At 47.2% G+C, this 19,456-nt stretch overlaps 2 protein-coding genes across 4 annotated transcripts in view; both read right to left on the bottom strand.

Annotated features, from left to right (window-relative positions):
• Positions 1-2,822, bottom strand: part of LOC136663716 (zinc finger protein 345-like) — an 87,436-nt gene extending 84,614 nt beyond the window's left edge. The window contains exon 1 of the mRNA XM_066640592.1: positions 2,754-2,822. The gene's annotated coding sequence lies outside the window, so the exon portion shown is untranslated. The remainder of the gene's footprint in view (positions 1-2,753) is intronic.
• LOC136663715 (zinc finger protein 850-like) overlaps positions 1-19,456 on the bottom strand; it is a 36,545-nt gene that overhangs the window by 4,524 nt on the left and 12,565 nt on the right. Inside the window, exons 3-5 of one of the 3 annotated variants that reach the window (XM_066640590.1) lie at positions 18,405-18,466; positions 18,055-18,181; positions 13,970-16,652 (exon numbers count right to left, since the gene is read on the bottom strand). In XM_066640590.1, the coding sequence (XP_066496687.1) occupies positions 13,970-16,652; positions 18,055-18,181; positions 18,405-18,466 (2,872 nt within the window). Of the gene's footprint in view, positions 1-322; positions 450-672; positions 735-2,753; positions 2,822-5,206; positions 5,286-13,969; positions 16,653-18,054; positions 18,182-18,404; positions 18,467-19,456 lie in introns of those variants that run through there. The other 2 variants (XM_066640588.1, XM_066640589.1) reach the window with 2 other exon arrangements.

Genomic DNA, 19,456 nt, shown 5'->3' with positions numbered 1-19,456 from the left:
TGGAAGGCTGCAGCAGGAACTGGTAAGTAAATGCCAGTCCCTGCAGCCCCCCTAGCGATGTGATCCTCCCCACTGCCCCCGCCCCTTCAGGGGGCAGGGTCCAGGGTCCTTAGGCTGGGGTGTTGCCATGCCCCAGTTTGAGAAGCCTCCGGCTAAAGAAAGAATAAAAATAGTGGCTGAAGAAATCCCAGGAGAAAGCAAAATGCTTAATGTGGAAAGGGTTGAGCTCAGGAGAGACAAAGTGACAACAAAAAGGAAGGAGGTTCAGGAGCAGGAGATGCTGTGGGGCATCTATCAAGAATGGCCAAAGGACCCTCCTTACCTACAAAGGTGACGCTCTCGTAGTTGTCCATCATGACTGCCTCGTGCAGGCACCGTTGGCGCTGATCCAGCAGAGCCCATTCTGCACTGCTGAAATACACAGCCACCTCCGCAAATGAAATGAGGCTCTGGAAGGAAAAGGAGACTCCCCATTAAAGACTAGCCCAGGCTGAGTCTGCAGTCCAGCAAGGGAGGAACATCTACATGCTTCCTTTGGGATGTCGTGTGAGAAATGACAGTGGGGAATGCTGACAGTGTCTCTTGTGTCGCAGTGTGGAAGACGACCCAGGAGAAAATGCACCTGTGGGACAAGGGGAGAGGTTCATGCTGCCCCCTGCTCCCCTCCCTTACCTGGCCTGGAGGAGCTGCAGCCATTTCCGCTCCTCCACGTGGTCGCCTGGTTTCTCTTCTGTCTGTCAGGGAGAGAAATGGGAAGAACATCACAAGGGTTTTCATATCTTCTACCTGCTTCATGCTGGACATCCTTGTTTGGAGTCCTTTCCGCTGATTGTGGTGGCGGATGCAAAGGAGACTGGATGGCTGCAGGGAGGGATGGTACAATGTCTGCCAGGCAACAGGGCAAGATGCTGAGGATCCTCAAATGCAGAGGCACCCTTGGCTGGGAGGGGCAGTGGTGGGGGAAACCTTTGCCTCTCTGCACCAAATACGGGTGTCCAAGCAAACCCTGATGGCTGCCTGATATAAGCAAGTGATTTAACAGGGCAGGCATGGGGAGGGATTGCCCATCACCAGAGAACGAGAGCAGAATCCCCCCATCATGGCAAATGAAAGCCTTCCACAGGCTTCATAAGAACATAAGAAGAGCCCTGCTGGATCAGGCCGAAGGCCCATCTAGTCCAGCTTTCTGCATCTCACAGTGGCCCACCAAATACCGCAGGGAGTCCCTTAAGAGCCCTTTGCCTGGCCATCCGTCTTCTTCCTTTCTCTTCTGTTCTTCCACCCCTTTCTCCATCATTCACCCTCCTGTTTATCTCATCCTCTCTCATCTTCACTTCCTCTGTGTCTTCTAATCCTTTTTCACCCATCCTCTTTTCAATCATGTTTTTCTTTATTCCTGCTCTTAACCTTACAAGCAATTTGTCTGTTCTTGAAAATAGGTCATGTATTGAGGTGGCAGAAAATGATTTGGTTTTTTCCTTTTGCAGATTTTGGTGTTTACCCAAAGTGAAATAGCAGAAAATGATTTTATTCCAAATATTTCCCATTTTTATCCATTATAACTGCTTTAAAATGCACTAGCTGGTTGGTAAAGATTGCACAGTGTCAGCAGATGAAGAATAATTCAGAAGTTCATGGTTTTGTTTTATTTTAGCAGGTTTTTTTTTTAGTAGAAAGCAGAGTTTTGTGTCTTTATTTCACTCTCACCTTTTTCTCCTGCTCCAAGTCATGGAATGAAAAGTGGGTTAAGTGTCTGAGAGCAGTAAATCTGATGAATGCCATTCAGAAGTACTTGCAAAATAATCCTGCTAGGTCACATTGCAAATGCTAAAAAGGGCTTTCCTGAATTGCAGCACAATGGACAAAGGAGAGGAATAAATGAAATGCAGATTCAGTCAAGAGTTTGTCACTAGTTACATTTTTAAATTTTAAGCATTTCTCTTGCTCAGAGTTCTCAAACTATGTTATAAGCCAGCAAGACAATTTAAAGGAGACCCTCATGGGAAAAATGCAGGTGAGACAGGTGGCACTTCCTGACTGCCCTGAACTCTGATCTAACAATTAGTTTTCTATTACACTACAGTAAGTTGGTATGTTGCTAGAATAGTCTGATGGATTTGGGAAATATTACAGTCACATTTTCAAAGTGAGTATATAAAATGCCACGTAATAGAATTTTAAATTCAATAACAAGCGATATAGTGTTTAAATTAAACGCATGAAATCAGTAGGAGAAGCTTAAACTTTTCTGTTGTCATGTTCTACATTTTTCTTAAATGGGGTGCCTTGTCCTCTATTCCGGTTATGACCTCCGGTCACCCTGACCACGGCTCGTAACCTGTGATGGAATTCTCCTCCATCAATCTGTCCGATCCCCTTTGAGAGGCAGCCAGGCCAGACATACTGTGGCAAGGAGTTCCACAAACTAATGACAGGCTGGGTCAAGAAATATTTCCTTTCTTCCAGCTCTGCTGACACTCCATTTCAGGCAATGTCCCCACTTCTGGGGTTGTTTGCCAGGGAGAAGAGCACCCCTCTCTCCATCCCCTGCACAAGTCAGGTCTCAATCATGGCTTCGCTCAGGCGCCTTTGTTCTAGCCCAGGCCTGCCAGTCCAGCAGGAGGGCTCACTGGTGCCAGGGCACAGCCCAGCAGGCCCTTCCTTCCTGGGGCACCTCACACCCTGGGCAGAGCCCCCTTCTGCCTCCCCCTGCAATGAGGACCCTCCAGCTTCCCTCCTCCAGCCCCACACACCTGCTGGCGGCCTCTCCCTCTTTGGGTCTGGGGACTGGTGCTGGCTTCCTTCTGCCGCCCTCTCTTGCAAAGCTTCCCCCATTTCCTGTTCCCAGTCACATGATCCAGCAGGGCTGCTGGGAAACAGAGTCCCTGAGGACAGGCTAAGTGCCTCTACCTTGCAGCGCTGCATAGAGGAGGGAAGAACTGCACTGCATAGAAGAACTTTGGCTCCACATGGAAGGGATTAAAAAGCTGCACCAGAACACCCTCCTGGATACAGTGGTTCATGGGAGAGGCACTCTGCCTGCCTCCCTTTGCATCTGGTCTCCCTCTGTGTGTGGGTGTGGTGGGGGGGGTCTCTGCACTGTCCTAGCAGTGCAAGGGCTGCTGTGGCTGGAGTCCTCTCCCTCTCTGGGTCTGGGGGCTGGTGCTGGCTTCCTTTTGCCACCCTCTCTTGCAAAGCTCCCCCCATTTCCTGTTTCCAGTCACATGACCCAGCAGGGCTGCTGGGAAACAGAGTCCCTAAGTGAAGCTGCCAGATACAAAGGGGGACAGGCTGAGTTCCCCCACCTTTCCCCACTGCATAGAGGGAAGAATTGCATTGCGTAGAACTTCGGCTCCACGTGGAAGGGATTAAAAAGCTGCACCAGAACCCCCTCCTGGATAGTGGTTCATGGGAGAGGCACTCTGTCTGCCCCCCTTTGCATCTGGTCACCCTCTGTCTGTGTATGGTGCGGTGGGTGGGTCTCTGCACTGTCCTAGCAGTGCAAGAGGTGCTGTGGCTGGAGTCCTCAGGACTGTAGCCTTCTCAGTGAACTAGTCCTCAACAAGGAGCTAAGCCTCTGTGTGTGTCCCTGTAGGCGGTGACCAGATACAAAGGGGGACAGAGTGCCTTGACCTTTCACCATTGCATAGAAGAGGGGATTTCGGCAGGTGCAGCTCAATGTGGAAGAGTTTAAAAGATGCACCAAAATCCCCTCTTGGATACAATGGTTGAAGGTTTACACTTCAATGTAAACCTACAATGGTTGAAGGTTTACACTTACATCAGTAAGTGTAAAGTCATGCACATTGGGGCAAAAAATCAAAACTTTAGATATAGGCTGATGGGTTCTGAGCTGTCTGTGACAGATCAGGAGAGAGATCTTGGGGTGGTGGTGGACAGGTCGATGAAAGTGTCGACCCAATGTGCGGCAGCAGTGAAGAAGGCCAATTCTATGCTTGGGATCATTAGGAAGGGTATTGAGAACAAAACGGTTAGTATTATAATGCCGTTGTACAAATCTATGGTAAGGCCACACCTGGAGTATTGTGTCCAGTTCTGGTCGCCGCATCTCAAAAAAGACATAGTGGAAATGGAAAAGGTGCAAAAGAGAGCGACTAAGATGATTACGGGGCTGGGGCACCTTCCTTATGAGGAAAGGCTACGGCGTTTGGGCCTCTTCAGCCTAGAAAAGAGACGCTTGAGGGGGGACATGATTGAGACATACAAAATTATGCAGGGGATGGACAGAGTGGATAGGGAGATGCTCTTTACACTCTCACATAATACCAGAACCAGGGGACATCCACTAAAATTGAGTGTTGGGCGGGTTAGGACAGACAAAAGAAAATATTTCTTTACTCAGCGCGTGGTCGGTCTGTGGAACTCCTTGCCACAGGATGTGGTGCTGGCGTCTAGCCTAGACGCCTTTAAAAGGGGATTGGACGAGTTTCTGGAGGAAAAATCCATTATGGGATACAAGCCATGATGTGTATGCGCAACCTCCTGATTTTAGGAATGGGTTAAGTCAGAATGCCAGATGTAGGGGAGAGCACCAGGATGAGGTCTCTTATCTGGTGTGCTCCCTGGGGCATTTGGTGGGCCGCTGTGAGATACAGGAAGCTGGACTAGATGGGCCTATGGCCTGATCCAGTGGGGCTGTTCTTATGTTCTTAAGGTAGAGGCACTCTGTCTGTCCCCCTTTATATCTGCTCACCCTCTGTCTGTCCCTCTGTGTGCGTGTGTCATGGGGGTCCTTGCACTGCCCTAGTAGTGCAAGGGGTGCTGTGGCTGCAGTCCTCAGGACTTTGGCCTTCTCAGTGGATTAGTCCTCAAGGATAAGCTAAGCCTCTGTGCGTGTCCATATAGAGCAGCAATTTTCAGCCTTTCACATCTTATGGCAAACTGACAAGGCACTAAAATTGTCACAGCACACCAGCAGTTTTTTGACAATTGACAAGGCACACGCCACTGACAGCAGGGCTTGCATCCCTCAGTGACCCTACTAACAAATGATCCTCCCCAAACTTCTGTGGCCCACCTGCAGACCACACCAATGTTCCACTTGGCCTCTGCCATAAAAGAGGAAGACTTCAACTGACCACCCACTGATCCAGGGCAGTGATGCCTAGCGCCAAGCGCTCACTCCCTTCCCACCCACCCCCCTACTCTTCCACGTAATTTAAAGTGCAGCTTGTTGGGACCAAACCTGGGAGATCTAGACCAGTGCAACCAGCCCAAGAGATCTGGCTCCCAGAGGCTTCCCAGGGCTGTGCAGGGATCCAAAGGATGCTATGCAGGGTTGAAAAATGGCCACACAACACCAGCAGCACCTGCAAAATGACAAAAATGACCTTGGCTGGCCCAAAACTGCATCAGCAATAAACACAGGCTACGATTTTCGCTGGAAAAGCCTCAAGACTTTTTTGTTTAGGGAAGCTTCTAAATGTTGACAGCGGGGTGGGGTGGAGGGGCTGACGCTTTTGATGAAACACCATTTAACTGTGACCCAATTCAGCTTCCATTGTTTTCATGGTTTTAATTGTTTTTCTATTAATGCTTCAGCATCATTTTATCAATTGTATTGAAATTTTATTTTGCAAGCGGCCTTGGGGACCGTTAAGCGGGATGGAAAGGCAGGACTTGAATTCCTTAAACAAACAAACAAACAAACCCACTGATCCCAGAACACGGCAGAGGTTTTAAGCCAAAGGGTTTTATTAAGAGATAAGGGGGGGGGGAAGGAAACAGGACTGGATTCTCAGAGATCAAGGTCCCCTGAATGGTGCTGGCTCTTCAGGGAAGCCTCACAGGAGCAGGCTCTGCTGGACCAGGTGGGGAGCCAGGATCCCATCCCACTCGGCCAGTGGTGTCCCCAGGGCTTCTGTTGCCAGGGCAACGCTTGATGTCACGTCCCCAGGCAGCATCAAGGTGTCACCAGCACAGTCACACTCCAATTGCTTCCCTGATGGCTCTCAGCTATCTGATCTCTCCAGCACACTTTGGTGACCCACCAAAAACCAGGTCACAACCCACCAGTGGGTCTTGACTCACAGTTTGGGGAACCACTGTATGAGCCCATCAAAAGTACAGATCTGCAACATCTCCCCAAATGCAGCCACATACCACGGTAGCATTGAGTCAAAACTAGTAAAAATAAATTACACATTGAAATGAATGGCGACCCATCTGAAATTGGCTCCTGACTCGCCTTGTGGGTCCTGACCCAGAGTTTCAACAGCACTGGACTAGAAAGAATTGTTTATTATTATTATTATGAATCACATGTTTAGACTGCCCTTCCTCCAAGGAGCTTAAGGAGATGTCCATTTATTCCTTCCCTGCTGTTGCCCTCACAACAACCCTGTGAGGTAAGTCTGAGAGATAGTGATTGACCCAAAGGTCACCCAGAAAGCTTCGGGGCTGAGCAGGGATTTCCCAGTTCTAAGACAACACCAATATGGGTAGTATTTACATGGTGTTCCAAAGTACTTCACTTTCCAGTATAACCTCAGAGCACCTCATTCAGTTTCACTCAAATCTAAATGCATGTATGTATCAGATCTAGTGGGATAACTCAAGAAGAGACTGTCAGTTGTCGCTTTCCAGAGCCAGAGATTAATACATTTCAAAACACATTCCGGGGCAGGGGGGTGTCAGTGAGGGGCTTTGGGTTGGCATATGTCACACTGTAAATGGCTAATTCATTTCTTTGTTCACACACTCCTTTGACCTAGATTTACACACTCCTAGATTTACTGCCATTTTACGATGCATAGCCCAAAAATGCATGTGATGGAAATAGATTCCTAAATATATAAACTCTCTTACCTGTTCAACAGCCTTCCCTTTGAAAGACCAATAGAGAACTTTCCGAGATTTGCCAAATATGACTATCTTAGATTTATCAAAATGTAGAAATAGCACATTTTTCTTCAAAAGATGCTAAGAGAGGTAAAAAAATTTGCTTGGGGAGAAATTATATTGGGAGGTGATACAAATTGTATTTTAAATCAAATAGATACAACATCAAGAAACAGAACATAAGAACAGCCCCACTGGATCAGGCCATAGGCCCATCTAGTCCAGCTTCCTGTATCTCACAGGGGCCCACCAAATGCCCCAGGGAGCACACCAGATAACCTCATCCTGGTGCCCTCCCTTGCATCTGGCATTCTGACATAACCCATTTCTAAAATCAGGAGGTTGCGCATACACATCATGGCTTGTACCCCATAATGGATTTTTCCTCCAGAAACTTGTCCAATCCCCTTTGAAAGGCATCCAGGCCAGACACCATCACCACATCCTGCGGCAAGGAGTTCCACAGACCGACCACTCGCTGAGCAAAGAAATATTTTATTTTGTCTGTCCTAACCCTCCCAACGCTCAATTTTAGTGGATGTCCCCAGGTTCTGGTGTTATGTGAGAGTGTCAAGAGCATCTCCCTATCCACTCTGTCCATCCCCTGCATATCTTTGTATGTCTCAATCATGTCCCCCCTCAGGCGCCTCTTTTCTAGGCTGAAGAGGCCCAAACGCCATAGCCTTTCCTCCTAAGGAAGGTGCCCCAGCCCCGTATTCATCTTAGTCGCTCTCTTTTGCACCTTTTCCATTTCCACTATGTCCTTTTTGAGATGTGGTGACCAGAACTGGACGCAATACTCCAGGTGTGGCCTTACCATTGATTTGTAAAATGGCATTATAATATTAGCCGTTTTGTTCTCAATACCTTTTCCAATGATCCCAAGCATAGAATTGGCCTTCTTTACTGCCACCACACGCTGGACCAGGTGGAGAGCAGTCACTGGGGCCTCTTCAAAGTAAGGGAATGTTTGTTCCCTTATCCTGGGGCTGCATTGCAGCTACATCCGTGCTGGAAAGTTGGATAGGATTGGGCCCTAAATCCCTGGGGCTCTCCCTCCTGCAGCAGCCCTCTGACCCCCAGAGTGGCTCTCCCTGCCTGGCCCTGTCACAAGCACACAGAAGAGAAAAGGAAACCCCTCCAAACCCCTAAGAATTGGAGGGAAAAGGGAAACCCTTTGAAAATGTGTGGTTGGGGAAATGAAGCCCCTCAGAATTGGAGGGGAAAAATGAAACCCCTCGAAACTGGGGGAGGGAATGAAGCCCCTCAGAACTAGAGGGGAAATGAAGCCCCTCAAGATTGAGGGGGGAGAAAACCCTGTGGAACTGGGGGGAAAATGAAGCCCCTCCGAATTGGGGGGGAAAGGAAACCCCTTGGAACTGAGGGGAGGAATGAAGCCACTCAGAAGTGGGGGAAAAGAAACCCCCTCAGAATTGGTGGCAAAATGAAACCCCTCAGAACTGGGTGGAAAATGAAGCCCCTCAAAATTGAGGGGGGAGAAAACCCTTTGGAACTGGGGGGAAAATGAAGTCCTTCCGAATTAGGGGGAAAAGGAAACCCCTTGGAACTGAGGGGAGGAATGAAGCCACTCAGAAGTGGGGGAAAAGAAACCCCCTCAGAATTGGTGGCAAAATGAAACCCCTCAGAACTGGGTGGAAAATGAAGCCCCTCAAAATTGAGGGGGGGAGAAAACCCTTTGGAACTGGGGGGAAAATGAAGCCCCTCCAAATTGGGGGGAAAAGGAAACCCCTTGGAACTGAGGGGAGAAATGAAGCCACTCAGAAGTGGGGGAAAAAAACCCCCTCAGAATTGTCAGGAAAAATGAAACCCCTCAGAACTGGGGGGGAAATGAAGCCTTAAGGCATGTTTTCCACTGTGGCTGATGGCGTGGAGCCATGACGCAGACTACAGGATTGGGTTCTTAGGCAGCTACGAATCATTTAAAGAGAAATAATTATGAATATGGGAATAAAAATACTAAGTTGTTATATGCAGTAAAAAGGAAAGCAATTAAAAGGGCAATTGTGTCTGTGAAAACGAAAGAGGGCATAGTAGTAAATTCACAACAACAAATAGTAACTACATTTATGGAATACTATAAGAATTTGCAGAAGCAAGATGGTCACTGCTAATCAGTGTTGTTAGATCAAAAAATGCTAAGAGTTTTTGGCAAATTATATCAGGCTGTTTTCATAAAGAGTCAATTGGCACTACCACAATCCCTGCCAAATTGTGGGAATCGCACTTTAAATCAATTTTCTTTGATGAATCCAAATCAACCTCTGCTATTTAGGCATCCATCCCGCCAGACCTCCCAGAATGGCCTGCTGTCTCAGAGGATGAGATCATTTCAATTATTAACCAGCTAAAACAGGGTAAAGCAGCTGGCCCAGATGCAATTCCCTCAGATATCTATAAAGCAGCGCCAGACTGTTGGGAACCAATCATCGTGGAACTATTCACAAGAATCAATAAATTTGGAATAATTCCAGAATCCTGGACCAGATCAATCTTGGTCCCTATTTTCAAAAAAGGAAATAAGAACCTTCCCTCTAGCTACAGGCCAATAAGCCTTTTGGATGTCACAGGGAAAATGTACGCATCCCACTTATTGGAAAAACATTCTTCCTGGATATCTAACATCATAGGACCAGAGCAAGCAGGTTTTAGACCAAACAAGTCCACAGTCGACCACTGTGTGATATTGTCCCACTTAATTTTCAAACAGGTGATTCAAAAGAAATCTCGACTCTATGTGGCATTCCTGGATTTAAAGTCTGCCTTTGACTCTATTGATAGGGATAGACTCTGGGAAAAACTTGAGAAGACAGGACTTGACAAAAGACTATTAGAATTAATTCGTGTCCTCCACCTAAACACTTCCTGTCAAGTGAAATTATCCCCACAGGGTGACCTTTCAGCTCCAATCCCGATCAACAAGGGGGTCAAGCAGGGTTGTGTGCTGGCACCCACTTTGTTCATCCTTTTCATCAATGATTTGGCCCCCTTCTTAACAAAGCTTGACTCGCATTGCCCGAAACTGGGATCAGTGGATGTCCCTTTACTTTTATATGCTGACGACATGGCTCTGATCTCACGTACAAAAATAGGCTTACGGAGATTGGTCAAAGCCTGCATTGAATATTTTACAACAAATTCTTTGCAGTTAAATTATGAAAAGTCTAAAATTGTGGTATTTGGGAACTCTTGGAAACCACAATCTTGGCTTTTCAGTGGAAAATTAATACAGCGGGTCAAAGAATTCCAGTACCTTGGTCTTCGATTTCATTACAAGCATTCCTGGTCCTCTCATCGATCAATTGCAATTAATTCATCTAAACCAGTGGTTCAAGCCATAACTCGCTTTTTCTTCTCCTGGGGCAACCAGTTTGTACCACCTGCTTTACAAGCCTTTAATGTTAAAGTTATACCACAAATTTTATATGGCATCCCAGTATGGATGCCAGCATTAAATAACACAATTGAAAGGGTTCAATCCAAATTTCTTTACAAAATTCTCGGCTTACCACATTGCGTTCCCTATGCGGCACTCTGCCTGGAATCAGGTCAACACAGGCTGGAGTTTGTGTTGACCAAAATTACCAAAGTTATACAAATAGAAGAAATTCCTGATTGGGTTGAGATGGAGAAAGATCGAGAAATTGATATAGTTAATATGCATCCCCTGGGGGCTGGGGATAAGAATAGGCCCTCAGTTTGGCTGTACTTGTCGTAACAGCCAACTAAACAGCCACTGGGTAGATGGGACTCGTGAGCCTTTCTCATCCGAGAGAAGGAAAACTCTGATCCCAAACCTCCACTGCCTTGTGGCTACATCCAGTTATGGAAAAGGCTTCAGGAGTCAACCTCGAGGCAAAATCCGGAGCCAGAGTCCCTGAGGCAGTTCATGACTGAACACAGTCATGTTCTGGCAACTCCTGCGACGCCGCTGGAACCAACCGTATTGGCCTCTGCCTTTCCATTGGACCATTTCAGTGACATGGAGAGGGGGGGATTTGCTGCATGGGAAAGAGTCTATCCTCCATATCTACTTTACCCAGGCTTTGCACACTGGAGAGGCCACTCTGTTCCAGAACCACCATTCAGAGCGCGATACCATAGTCTTCGAAGACTGAAGGATGCCAACAACCAATATGCATATATATATATATATATATATATATATATATATATATATATATATATATATATATATATATATATATATATATAAACAAAACTGATTAGAAAGGGACAACAAATACAGAATGCTTCTGCTTTTGAAATATTAAAAATATGGCGTAAATATATGAAAATCCTTGCTCCTCCTATATCTCCTCTATGTCCTTTGTTGGATCATCCAAATCTCAAGTCCCAGGAGAAATATATACAATTTAAACATTGGAGACAAACTGGAATTTATAGAATTAGAGATCTGTTCAAATCGGGGAACGAATTACAACTAAACAATTAGAAGAGAAAACAAGTCAAATAAGAACTAACTGGTTACAAATAAAACAAGTAAGGAATTTTGTGATACAGTTATATAAAAATTGTGGCCCGATGAGACCACTAACGGAATTTGAACAATATTGTATAGAAGAAAATAAAAATAATAGGAAAGGATTAACTTCGTTAATATATAAACATATTACTGAGAGAGAATATGGAAATGGTATGGGAGCTAAAATAGCTTGGGGAAAAATTTGAATATTGATATATCAGAGGAAGTATGGATGGGAATATGGACCAAATACCCTTCTAAATCAATATCACCTAGAACAAAAGAAATGGTTTTAAAGGTAGTTCATAGATGGCATATGTATAAAGTTAACAGAGATATCTCAGATATGTGTTGGAGGAACTGCAGAGAGAAGGGTACATTGGAACACACATTGATTTTTTGTCCTAAAATAGAAAAATACTGGCATGAAATAATTGACTGGATGGAAACTTTGACTACTCAAAAAATAACTGGGAATGAAACAATACTATTATTTTCATTATTTAGCCTGCGCCAGTCCTTTATTTTTAGACTGTGCCAGTCCTTCCAACTTCCAGCATTAACTGGCACTCTGCCAACTTCCAGAATGATTTGGTTGGCTTGAAAACAGCACAATTTAAGATCAGCTTCATTAAGCGTGGAGACTGGCTTGCTCCCAGGTTCTTCCACAGGGGCAGGAGTGTCCTTGGGCTTTGTTTGTTCTGTTTGTTCCTAAAAGATCGTGAAGTTGCCGGAGAGTCACTTTTGAATTTTGGGGCTACTTGCTCCTGTAGCTGTTTCTGCAGAATAGCTATTTGGGCAGAGACCTCCTGAAGTTCTTAGAATATTGCCAAGAAGAGGCAATATTGACCTGAAGAGTGACCTCCCAATACAGAGGCTGAAGAGTGACCTCCCAATACAGTCAGGAGGCAAACACTGTCTAGGTCAGAGTCCATCCAGTCCCTCCAGTTCCTTGGGATTGAGACATTTTCGCCCACTGTGCTACCACAAGGATAACCAGACTATGGAGTCACTGCAGGGCAAGCTCTATTCCAAGTGTTCTCTGGGCTTGGGGAATTTCTATACTTGTAACCTTCCCAAACACCTTCAGTCTCCAGACAGGGTTGTTGAAGGAGGGAAGACTGGGAGTATCACTGACATTTCCATTCCACGATGAGAGGAGATCGAGCCGCAGTTGTTTGGAGACCTTCATGGGAGAGACACTGCCCACTTGCAGCCTGTTCCTCCTTCTGCCCTTCATTACAATCCAAAACAATCCTCGAAAACAGACACCCCACAGGAGCAAAATGGCCAACATCAGAGGTGCCAGGAAGGTCTCGGACAACACAGAAGAACTTGGGAGAAATAAAACCTCCCGCATAGTCACTAACATTTGACGAGCTGCCCCACAAGAGTTAAAACGAAAAGCCAGAGCTAAAAAAGGTACCTTATCAGTACATAAATAAGATGAAAATTAAAAAAAAAAAACTCAGAATATCTCCCATAAACAAGCAAATTGGAAGATGTGAAAGGAGAGAAAGATGGGGAGACCTTGGCCAGTCGCCATCTTACTTCCTCCTCATTCTGGTTCACTGCTTTGTCCCTCTTTCTCAAATCACCCATTGAAATAGCCCAACCTCAACTTCTGGTGCTGTCTTGGCCTGGTCCAGCTGCTCAGAGCATTTGAGAGTTAGAAGGGGCCTCAGAGGTCATCCAGTCCAAGCCCCTGCTCAATGCAGGCAATGGCTCTGACCTCAAGCAGACCTCCAGCCTCTGCTTGAAATCCTTGAATGTCAAACTGTTCCAGTGCAGGGCTGCTTCATTCTTAGTGTAGCCAACACTATTCCATGTCTTCCTTTGGATGGTGGGTGGTGCATTGGGCACACAGCACCCCAAAAGAGGTGGCACTGGGGTTGCCTCACCTCTCAAGTCTTCAGAGGATGTGTACAATAGCAGTCCTGTGGGACCCAGATCCTTCTCCTCGCAGCAGCCTTCCTGCCAGACACCCACCACCACAGAACCTGGCCCTCTGCACGCCTGTCTCATCAGGAGCCTAATGCAGAGAGACAAAAAGTTCTTTGCACTCACTGTGCAGACTCCTGGAAAGCCACCCATGGACCCCAATAAATAGCCCCAATTTACATGGTTACTCTCCCTCATGTGCCCTCTCATTGCTCACTAACACCTGACTGAATGGAGAACTCCTTTTCACACCTCTGGCATTGATAGCGTCTCTCCCGTGTGGCTTTTCCAATCAATCATAAGGCTTTCCTGGGAACTGAACCGCTTTCTGCACTCCCGGCATTCATGGGGCTTCTCACCTGTGTGATGTCTCGGGTATATCATAAGGTCAGTACTCAGACAGCAACTCTTTCCACACTTTCGGCAGGAACAGTGCCTTCACTATTCAAGTGACTATGAATAGTGCCTTCACTATTGAATTGTGACTATGAATAGTGCCTTCGCTATGCACTCTCAGATGCATTGTAAGGGAACCATTCTGAGAGAAGCTTTTTCCACACTACCGGCATGTATAGAGTTTCTCGCACGTGTGGGTTCTCAGATGGGTTGTAAGTGCGGTGCTACAACTGAAAACTCTTTCCACACTTCCGGCATGTTTAGGGCTTCTCGCCCGTGTGTGTTCTCTGATGGGATTTCAGATGGCTGCTGCAAATGAAACTCTTTCCACACTCCTGGCATGTATAGGGCTTCTCGCCCGTGTGGGTTCTCTGATGGTATGTCAGATGGCTGCTGCAAATGAAACTCTTTCCACACTCCTGGCATGTATAGGGCTTCTCGCCTGTGTGGGTTCTCTGGTGGTATTTCAGATTGCTGCTGCTAATGAAACTCTTTCCACACTCCTGGCACGCATAGGGCTTCTCGCCCATGTGAGTTCTCTGATGGGATTTCAGATGGCTGCTGCAAATGAAACTCTTTCCACACTCTGGGCATGAATAGGGCTTTTCCCCTGTGTGAGTTCTCTGATGGGTTGTAAGTGCGCTGTTGCAACTGAAGCTCTTTCCACACTCCTGACATGTATAGGGCTTCTCCCCTGTATGTGTTCTCTGATGGATAGTAAGTTGAAGACTCTGATGAAAACTCTTTCCACACTCCTGGCATGTATATGGTTTCTCGCCCGTGTGGGTTCTCTGATGGGATTTCAGATGGCTGCTGCAAATGAAACTCTTTCCACACTCCTGGCATGTATAGGGCTTCTCACCTGTGTGGGTTCTCTGATGGTATGTCAGTTGGGCGATGCAAATGAAACTCTTTCCACACTCTGGACATGAATACGGCTTTTCTCCTGTGTGAGTTCTCCGATGGATTGTAAGTGCGCTGCTGCAACTGAAGCTCTTTCCGCACTCCTGGCATGTATAGGGCTTCTCCCCTGTATGTGTTCTCTGATGGGTCGTAAGTTCAAGACTAAGACGGAAACTCTTTCCACACTCCTGGCATGAATACAGTTTCTCCCCTGTGTGTATTGTCTGATGGGTTCTAAGTGCACTGTTATAACCGAAGCTCTTTCCGCACTGGTGGCATGTATAGGGCTTCTCCCCTGTATGTGTTCTCTGATGGATCGTAAGATCAAGACTCCGACGGAAACTCTTTCCACACTCCTGGCATATATAAGGTTTCTCACTTGTATGGACTCTCTGATGGTTTCTTAGATTTCTTCTGCAACTGAAGCCCTTTCCACACTCCTGGCATGTATAGGGCTTCTCCCCTGTATGCATTCTCTGATGGATCGTAAGATCAAGACTCTGATGAAAACTCTTTCCACACTCCTGGCATATATAAGGTTTCTCACTTGTATGGGTTCTCTGATGGTTTCTTAGATTTCTTCTCCAACTGAAGCCCTTTCCACACTCTGGGCATGTATAGGGCTTCTCGCCTGTATGGGTTCTCTGATGGGATTTCAGATGGCCGCTGCAATTGAAACTCTTTCCACACTCCATGCACGAATAGGGCTTTTCCCCTGTGTGAGTTCTCTGATGGGTCGTAAGTGCACTGCTGCAACTGAAGCTCTTTCCACACTCCTGGCATGAGTAGGGCTTCTCCCCTGTATGTGTTCTCTGATGGATCGTAAGATCAACACTCTGACGGAAACTCTTTCCACACTCTAAGCATGAATAAGGCTTTTCCCCTGTGTGAATTCTCTGATGGGATCTAAGTGCACTCTTATCACTGAAGCTCTTTCCGCACTCCTGGCATGTATAGGGCTTCTCCCCTGTATGGATTCTCTGATGGTTTATTAGACAGCTGTTCGAACTGAAGCCCTTTCCACACTCCTGACACGTATAGGGTTTCTCCCCTGTATGGATTCTCTGATGGTTTATTAAACGGCTGCTCGAACTGAAGCCCTTTCCACACTCCTGACACGTATAGGGCTTCTCCCCTGTATGGATTCTCTTATGGCTTATTAAACAGCTGCTCGAACTGAAGCTCTTTCCACACTCCTGACATGTATAAGGCTTCTCCCCTGTATGGATTCTCTGATGGTTTATTAGACGGCTGCTCCAACTGAAGCCCTTTCCACACTCTTTACATGTATAGGGCTTCTCCCCTGTATGGATTCTCTGATGGTTTATTAGACGGCTCCTGGAACTGAAGCTCTTTCCACACTCTGGGCATGAATAGAGCTTCTTTCCTGTATGTGTTCTTTGATGGATTGTAAGATCAAAACTTTGAAGGAAACTCTTTCCACACTGCTGGCATATATAAGGTTCTTCCCTTATATGGATTCTCTGATGGTTTATTAGATTTCTTCTCCAACTGAAGCTCTTTCCACACTCCGGGCATGTATAGGGTTTCTCCCCCGTGTGGGTTCTCTGATGGGATTTCAGATTACCGCTGCAACTGAAACTCTTTCCACACTCCGTGCATGAATAGGGCTTTTCCCCTGTGTGAGTCCTCTGATGGGTCGTAAGTGCGCTGCTGCAAGTGAAGCTCTTTCCACACTCCTGACATGTGTAAGATTTCTCCCGTTTGTGCATCCTCTGATGGTTAGAAAGGGCGCTGTGGAGACTGAAAACCTTTCCACACTCCTGGCATGTATAGGGCTTCTCCCCTGTGTGGGTTCTCTGGTGCCATGTTAGAAAACTTCTCAAACGGAAGTTCTTTCCACAGTCAGAGCACGTATAAGGTTTCTCCCCTCTGTGCATTCTCTGATGGATCATCAATTCACAGCTTTTACTGAAGCTCCTTCCACACTCTGGGCATGTACAGAGTTTCTCCTCTATGTGGATTTCGTGTTGTGGGGAAAGCGTGTCTGGAGAGATTCTTCCAAACCGGTTGCAAACCAGGGACGCTGAAACAAGGAGGAAATGCAGTAAGAGATAAAGGGGAAAAAAAGCTGGGGATGCCACTCCCCCTTCTTGCGTTGATCAGAACTGGGACCAGAAAAGCCACAACAATTAATTGATATAACCACAATAATTGATGTTAATTAACATACTACATAATGAATGTTTTGTTTTTTTAAAGAAGAAGTCTATTCAAAAGAATAAGGCGACAACTAGAGAGGAAGGACAGGAAAGAGTAAAACAGAGAAAGGAAGAATGCAACTTTTTGTGACCAGAAAAACAACTGAGATTAAGGGAAGCCAAGATAGTTGATGCAGAAGCTGATTTCCATCGCACAGGGCACTTTCCAGCAGGAGTCACAGCTGATAAACCAGCCCAAGCAAATCTAGGCTGGGGGTGTCACTTGCGCTTCCAGGAGTGCACCAGGGTCCAAAACATGCCCAGGCACGGCACCAGTTCCTTCAGAGGGAGGGCAACCCCTGTTGGAAGAGGAAGAACTCTGCCTCCAAAATGGCTCTCATTCAGAACAAAGGATTCTCTGCTTTGTGTCTATTGGCAAGCCAACATCTGGGGGGGGGCGCACAGGGCTCCCCGCACTCCTGGGAGGCTGCAGTAGGGACTGGTAAGTAAATGCCAGTCCCTGCTGCCCCCTTAGCAAACTGATCCTGGGGATCATGTTGCTGCCCCCCCCACTGCCCTCACCCCATCAGGGAGCAGGGGCCAGGGTCCTCAGGCTAGGGCACGGGTGCCCAAACCCTGGCCCTGGGGCCACATGCGGCCCTTGAGGCTTCCCAATGTGACCCTCAGGGAGCCCAGTCTCCAATGAGCCTTTGGCTCTCTGGAGATTTGTTGGAGCCCAAACTGGCCCAACACAACTGCTCTCAGCATGAGGGCGACTGTTTGACCTCTTGCATGAACTGTGGGATGAGGGCTCCCTCCACTGCTTGCTCTTTCACATCTATGATGCAGCAGAGGCAGTAAAGGAAAGGTCAGCCTTGCTTTGTTCAAGGCCTTTTATAGGCCTTGAGCTACTGCAAGACCTTCATTCATTCATATAAGTTCATCTTTAATATACTCATTTATGTAAATTTATGCAAATTTATTCAAATTTAAACCGTAAATTAATTCTTTTTTTCTGCGGCCCCTGACACAGTGTCAGAGAGATGATGTGGCCCTCTAGCCAAAAACTTTGGATAACCCTGGGCTAGGGTGTTGCCATGCCCCTGTTTGAGAAGGCTTGAATAAAGAATAAATATAGTGGCTGAAGAAATCCCAGGAGAAAACAAATGCTTAATGTGGAAACGGATGAGCTCAGGAGAGACAAAGTGACAACAAAAAGGAAGGAGGTTCAGGAGCAGGAGATGCTGTCGGGGCATCTATCAAGAATGGCCAAAGGACCCTCCTTACCTACAAAGGTGACGCTCTCGTAGTTGTCCATCATGACCGCCTCGTGCAGGCACCGTTGGCGCTGATCCAGCAGAGCCCACTCGGCACTGCTGAAATACACAGCCACCTCCGCAAATGAAATGAGGCTCTGGAAGGAAAAGGAGACTCCCCGTTAAAAGACTACCCAGGCTGAGTCTGCAGTCCAGCAAGGGAGGAACATCTACATGCTTCCTTTGGGATGTCGTGTGAGAAATGGCAGTGGGGAATGCTGACAGTGTCTCTTGTGTCGCAGTGTGGAAGACGACCCAGGAGGAAATGCACCTGTGAGATAAGGAGAGAGGTTCATGCTGCCCCCTGCTCCCCTCCCTTACCTGGCCTGGAGGAGCTGCAGCCATTTCCGCTCCTCCACGTGGTCGTCTGGTTTCTCTTCTGTCTGTCAGGGAGAGAAATGGGAAGAACATCACAAAGGTTTTCATATCTTCTATCTGCTTCATGCTGGCCATCCTTGTTTGGAGTCCTTTCCGCTGATCGTGGTGGTGGATGCAAAGGAGACTGGATGGCTGCAGGGAGGGATAGCACAATGTCTGCCAGGCAACAGGGCAAGATGCTGAGGATCCTCAAATGCAGAGGCACCCTTGCCTCGGAGGAGTGCCAGGGGACGGGGTCCCTTTGCCTCTCTGTCCCAACTGTGAGTGTCCAACAGAGCAGGCAAGGGAAAGGGCTGGCAATCACCAGGGCTGGGATGTAACAGGATCTCCCCAAGGGCCAAAGGAGACCTTCCCCAGGTGTCTGCAGTGCAGCAGGAGGGCTCACAGGTGCCAGTGCAAAGACCAGGGAACACTTCCTTCCCAGGGCATCTCTTACCCTGTGCAGAGCCCCACAGCCAGAGCTCCCTTCTTCCCCCATTCTGCAATGCAGACCCTCCAACTTCCCTTCTCCAGTCTCCCTCACCTGCTTTTCCAGGCTCTCCCTCAATCTGGGTCTTGGAACTGAGGCTTCCCTCCTTCTTCCACCCCCTCCTGCAAGGCTCCCCTCCTCATCTCCTGGTCTCAGTCACATGACTCAGCAGGGGCTGCTGGGAAATGTAGTCCCTAAGTAGGGTTATCAGATGCAAAGGGGACAGAGTGCCTCTACCTTGAACCATTGCATGGAAAAGGTTTTGGAACATGCAACATGGAAGGGTTTCAAGATCTGCACCTGACAAAATTCCTATGCAGTGGTTAAAGGTAGAGGCACTCTGTCCCCTTCGGATCTGGTAACTCTAATCAGGGGGATTGTTACATACATGAGCTCCCCTCCCCTCCAAATACTGGAATTGTAGCACCAGCCTACAGAAGTCTGATCAGAAGAAGCAAGTCCCACGGTGTTCAATGGGGCTCCTTGCAGGGAAGTGAGGATTGCAGCCAAGGAAGGTCAGAAAATC

Source organism: Tiliqua scincoides, chromosome 13, assembly GCF_035046505.1.
Source record: "Tiliqua scincoides isolate rTilSci1 chromosome 13, rTilSci1.hap2, whole genome shotgun sequence".
Taxonomy (NCBI): domain Eukaryota; kingdom Metazoa; phylum Chordata; class Lepidosauria; order Squamata; family Scincidae; genus Tiliqua; species Tiliqua scincoides.
Note: the sequence above shows the minus strand (reverse complement) of the source record. Positions and strands in the feature narration are given on the sequence as shown.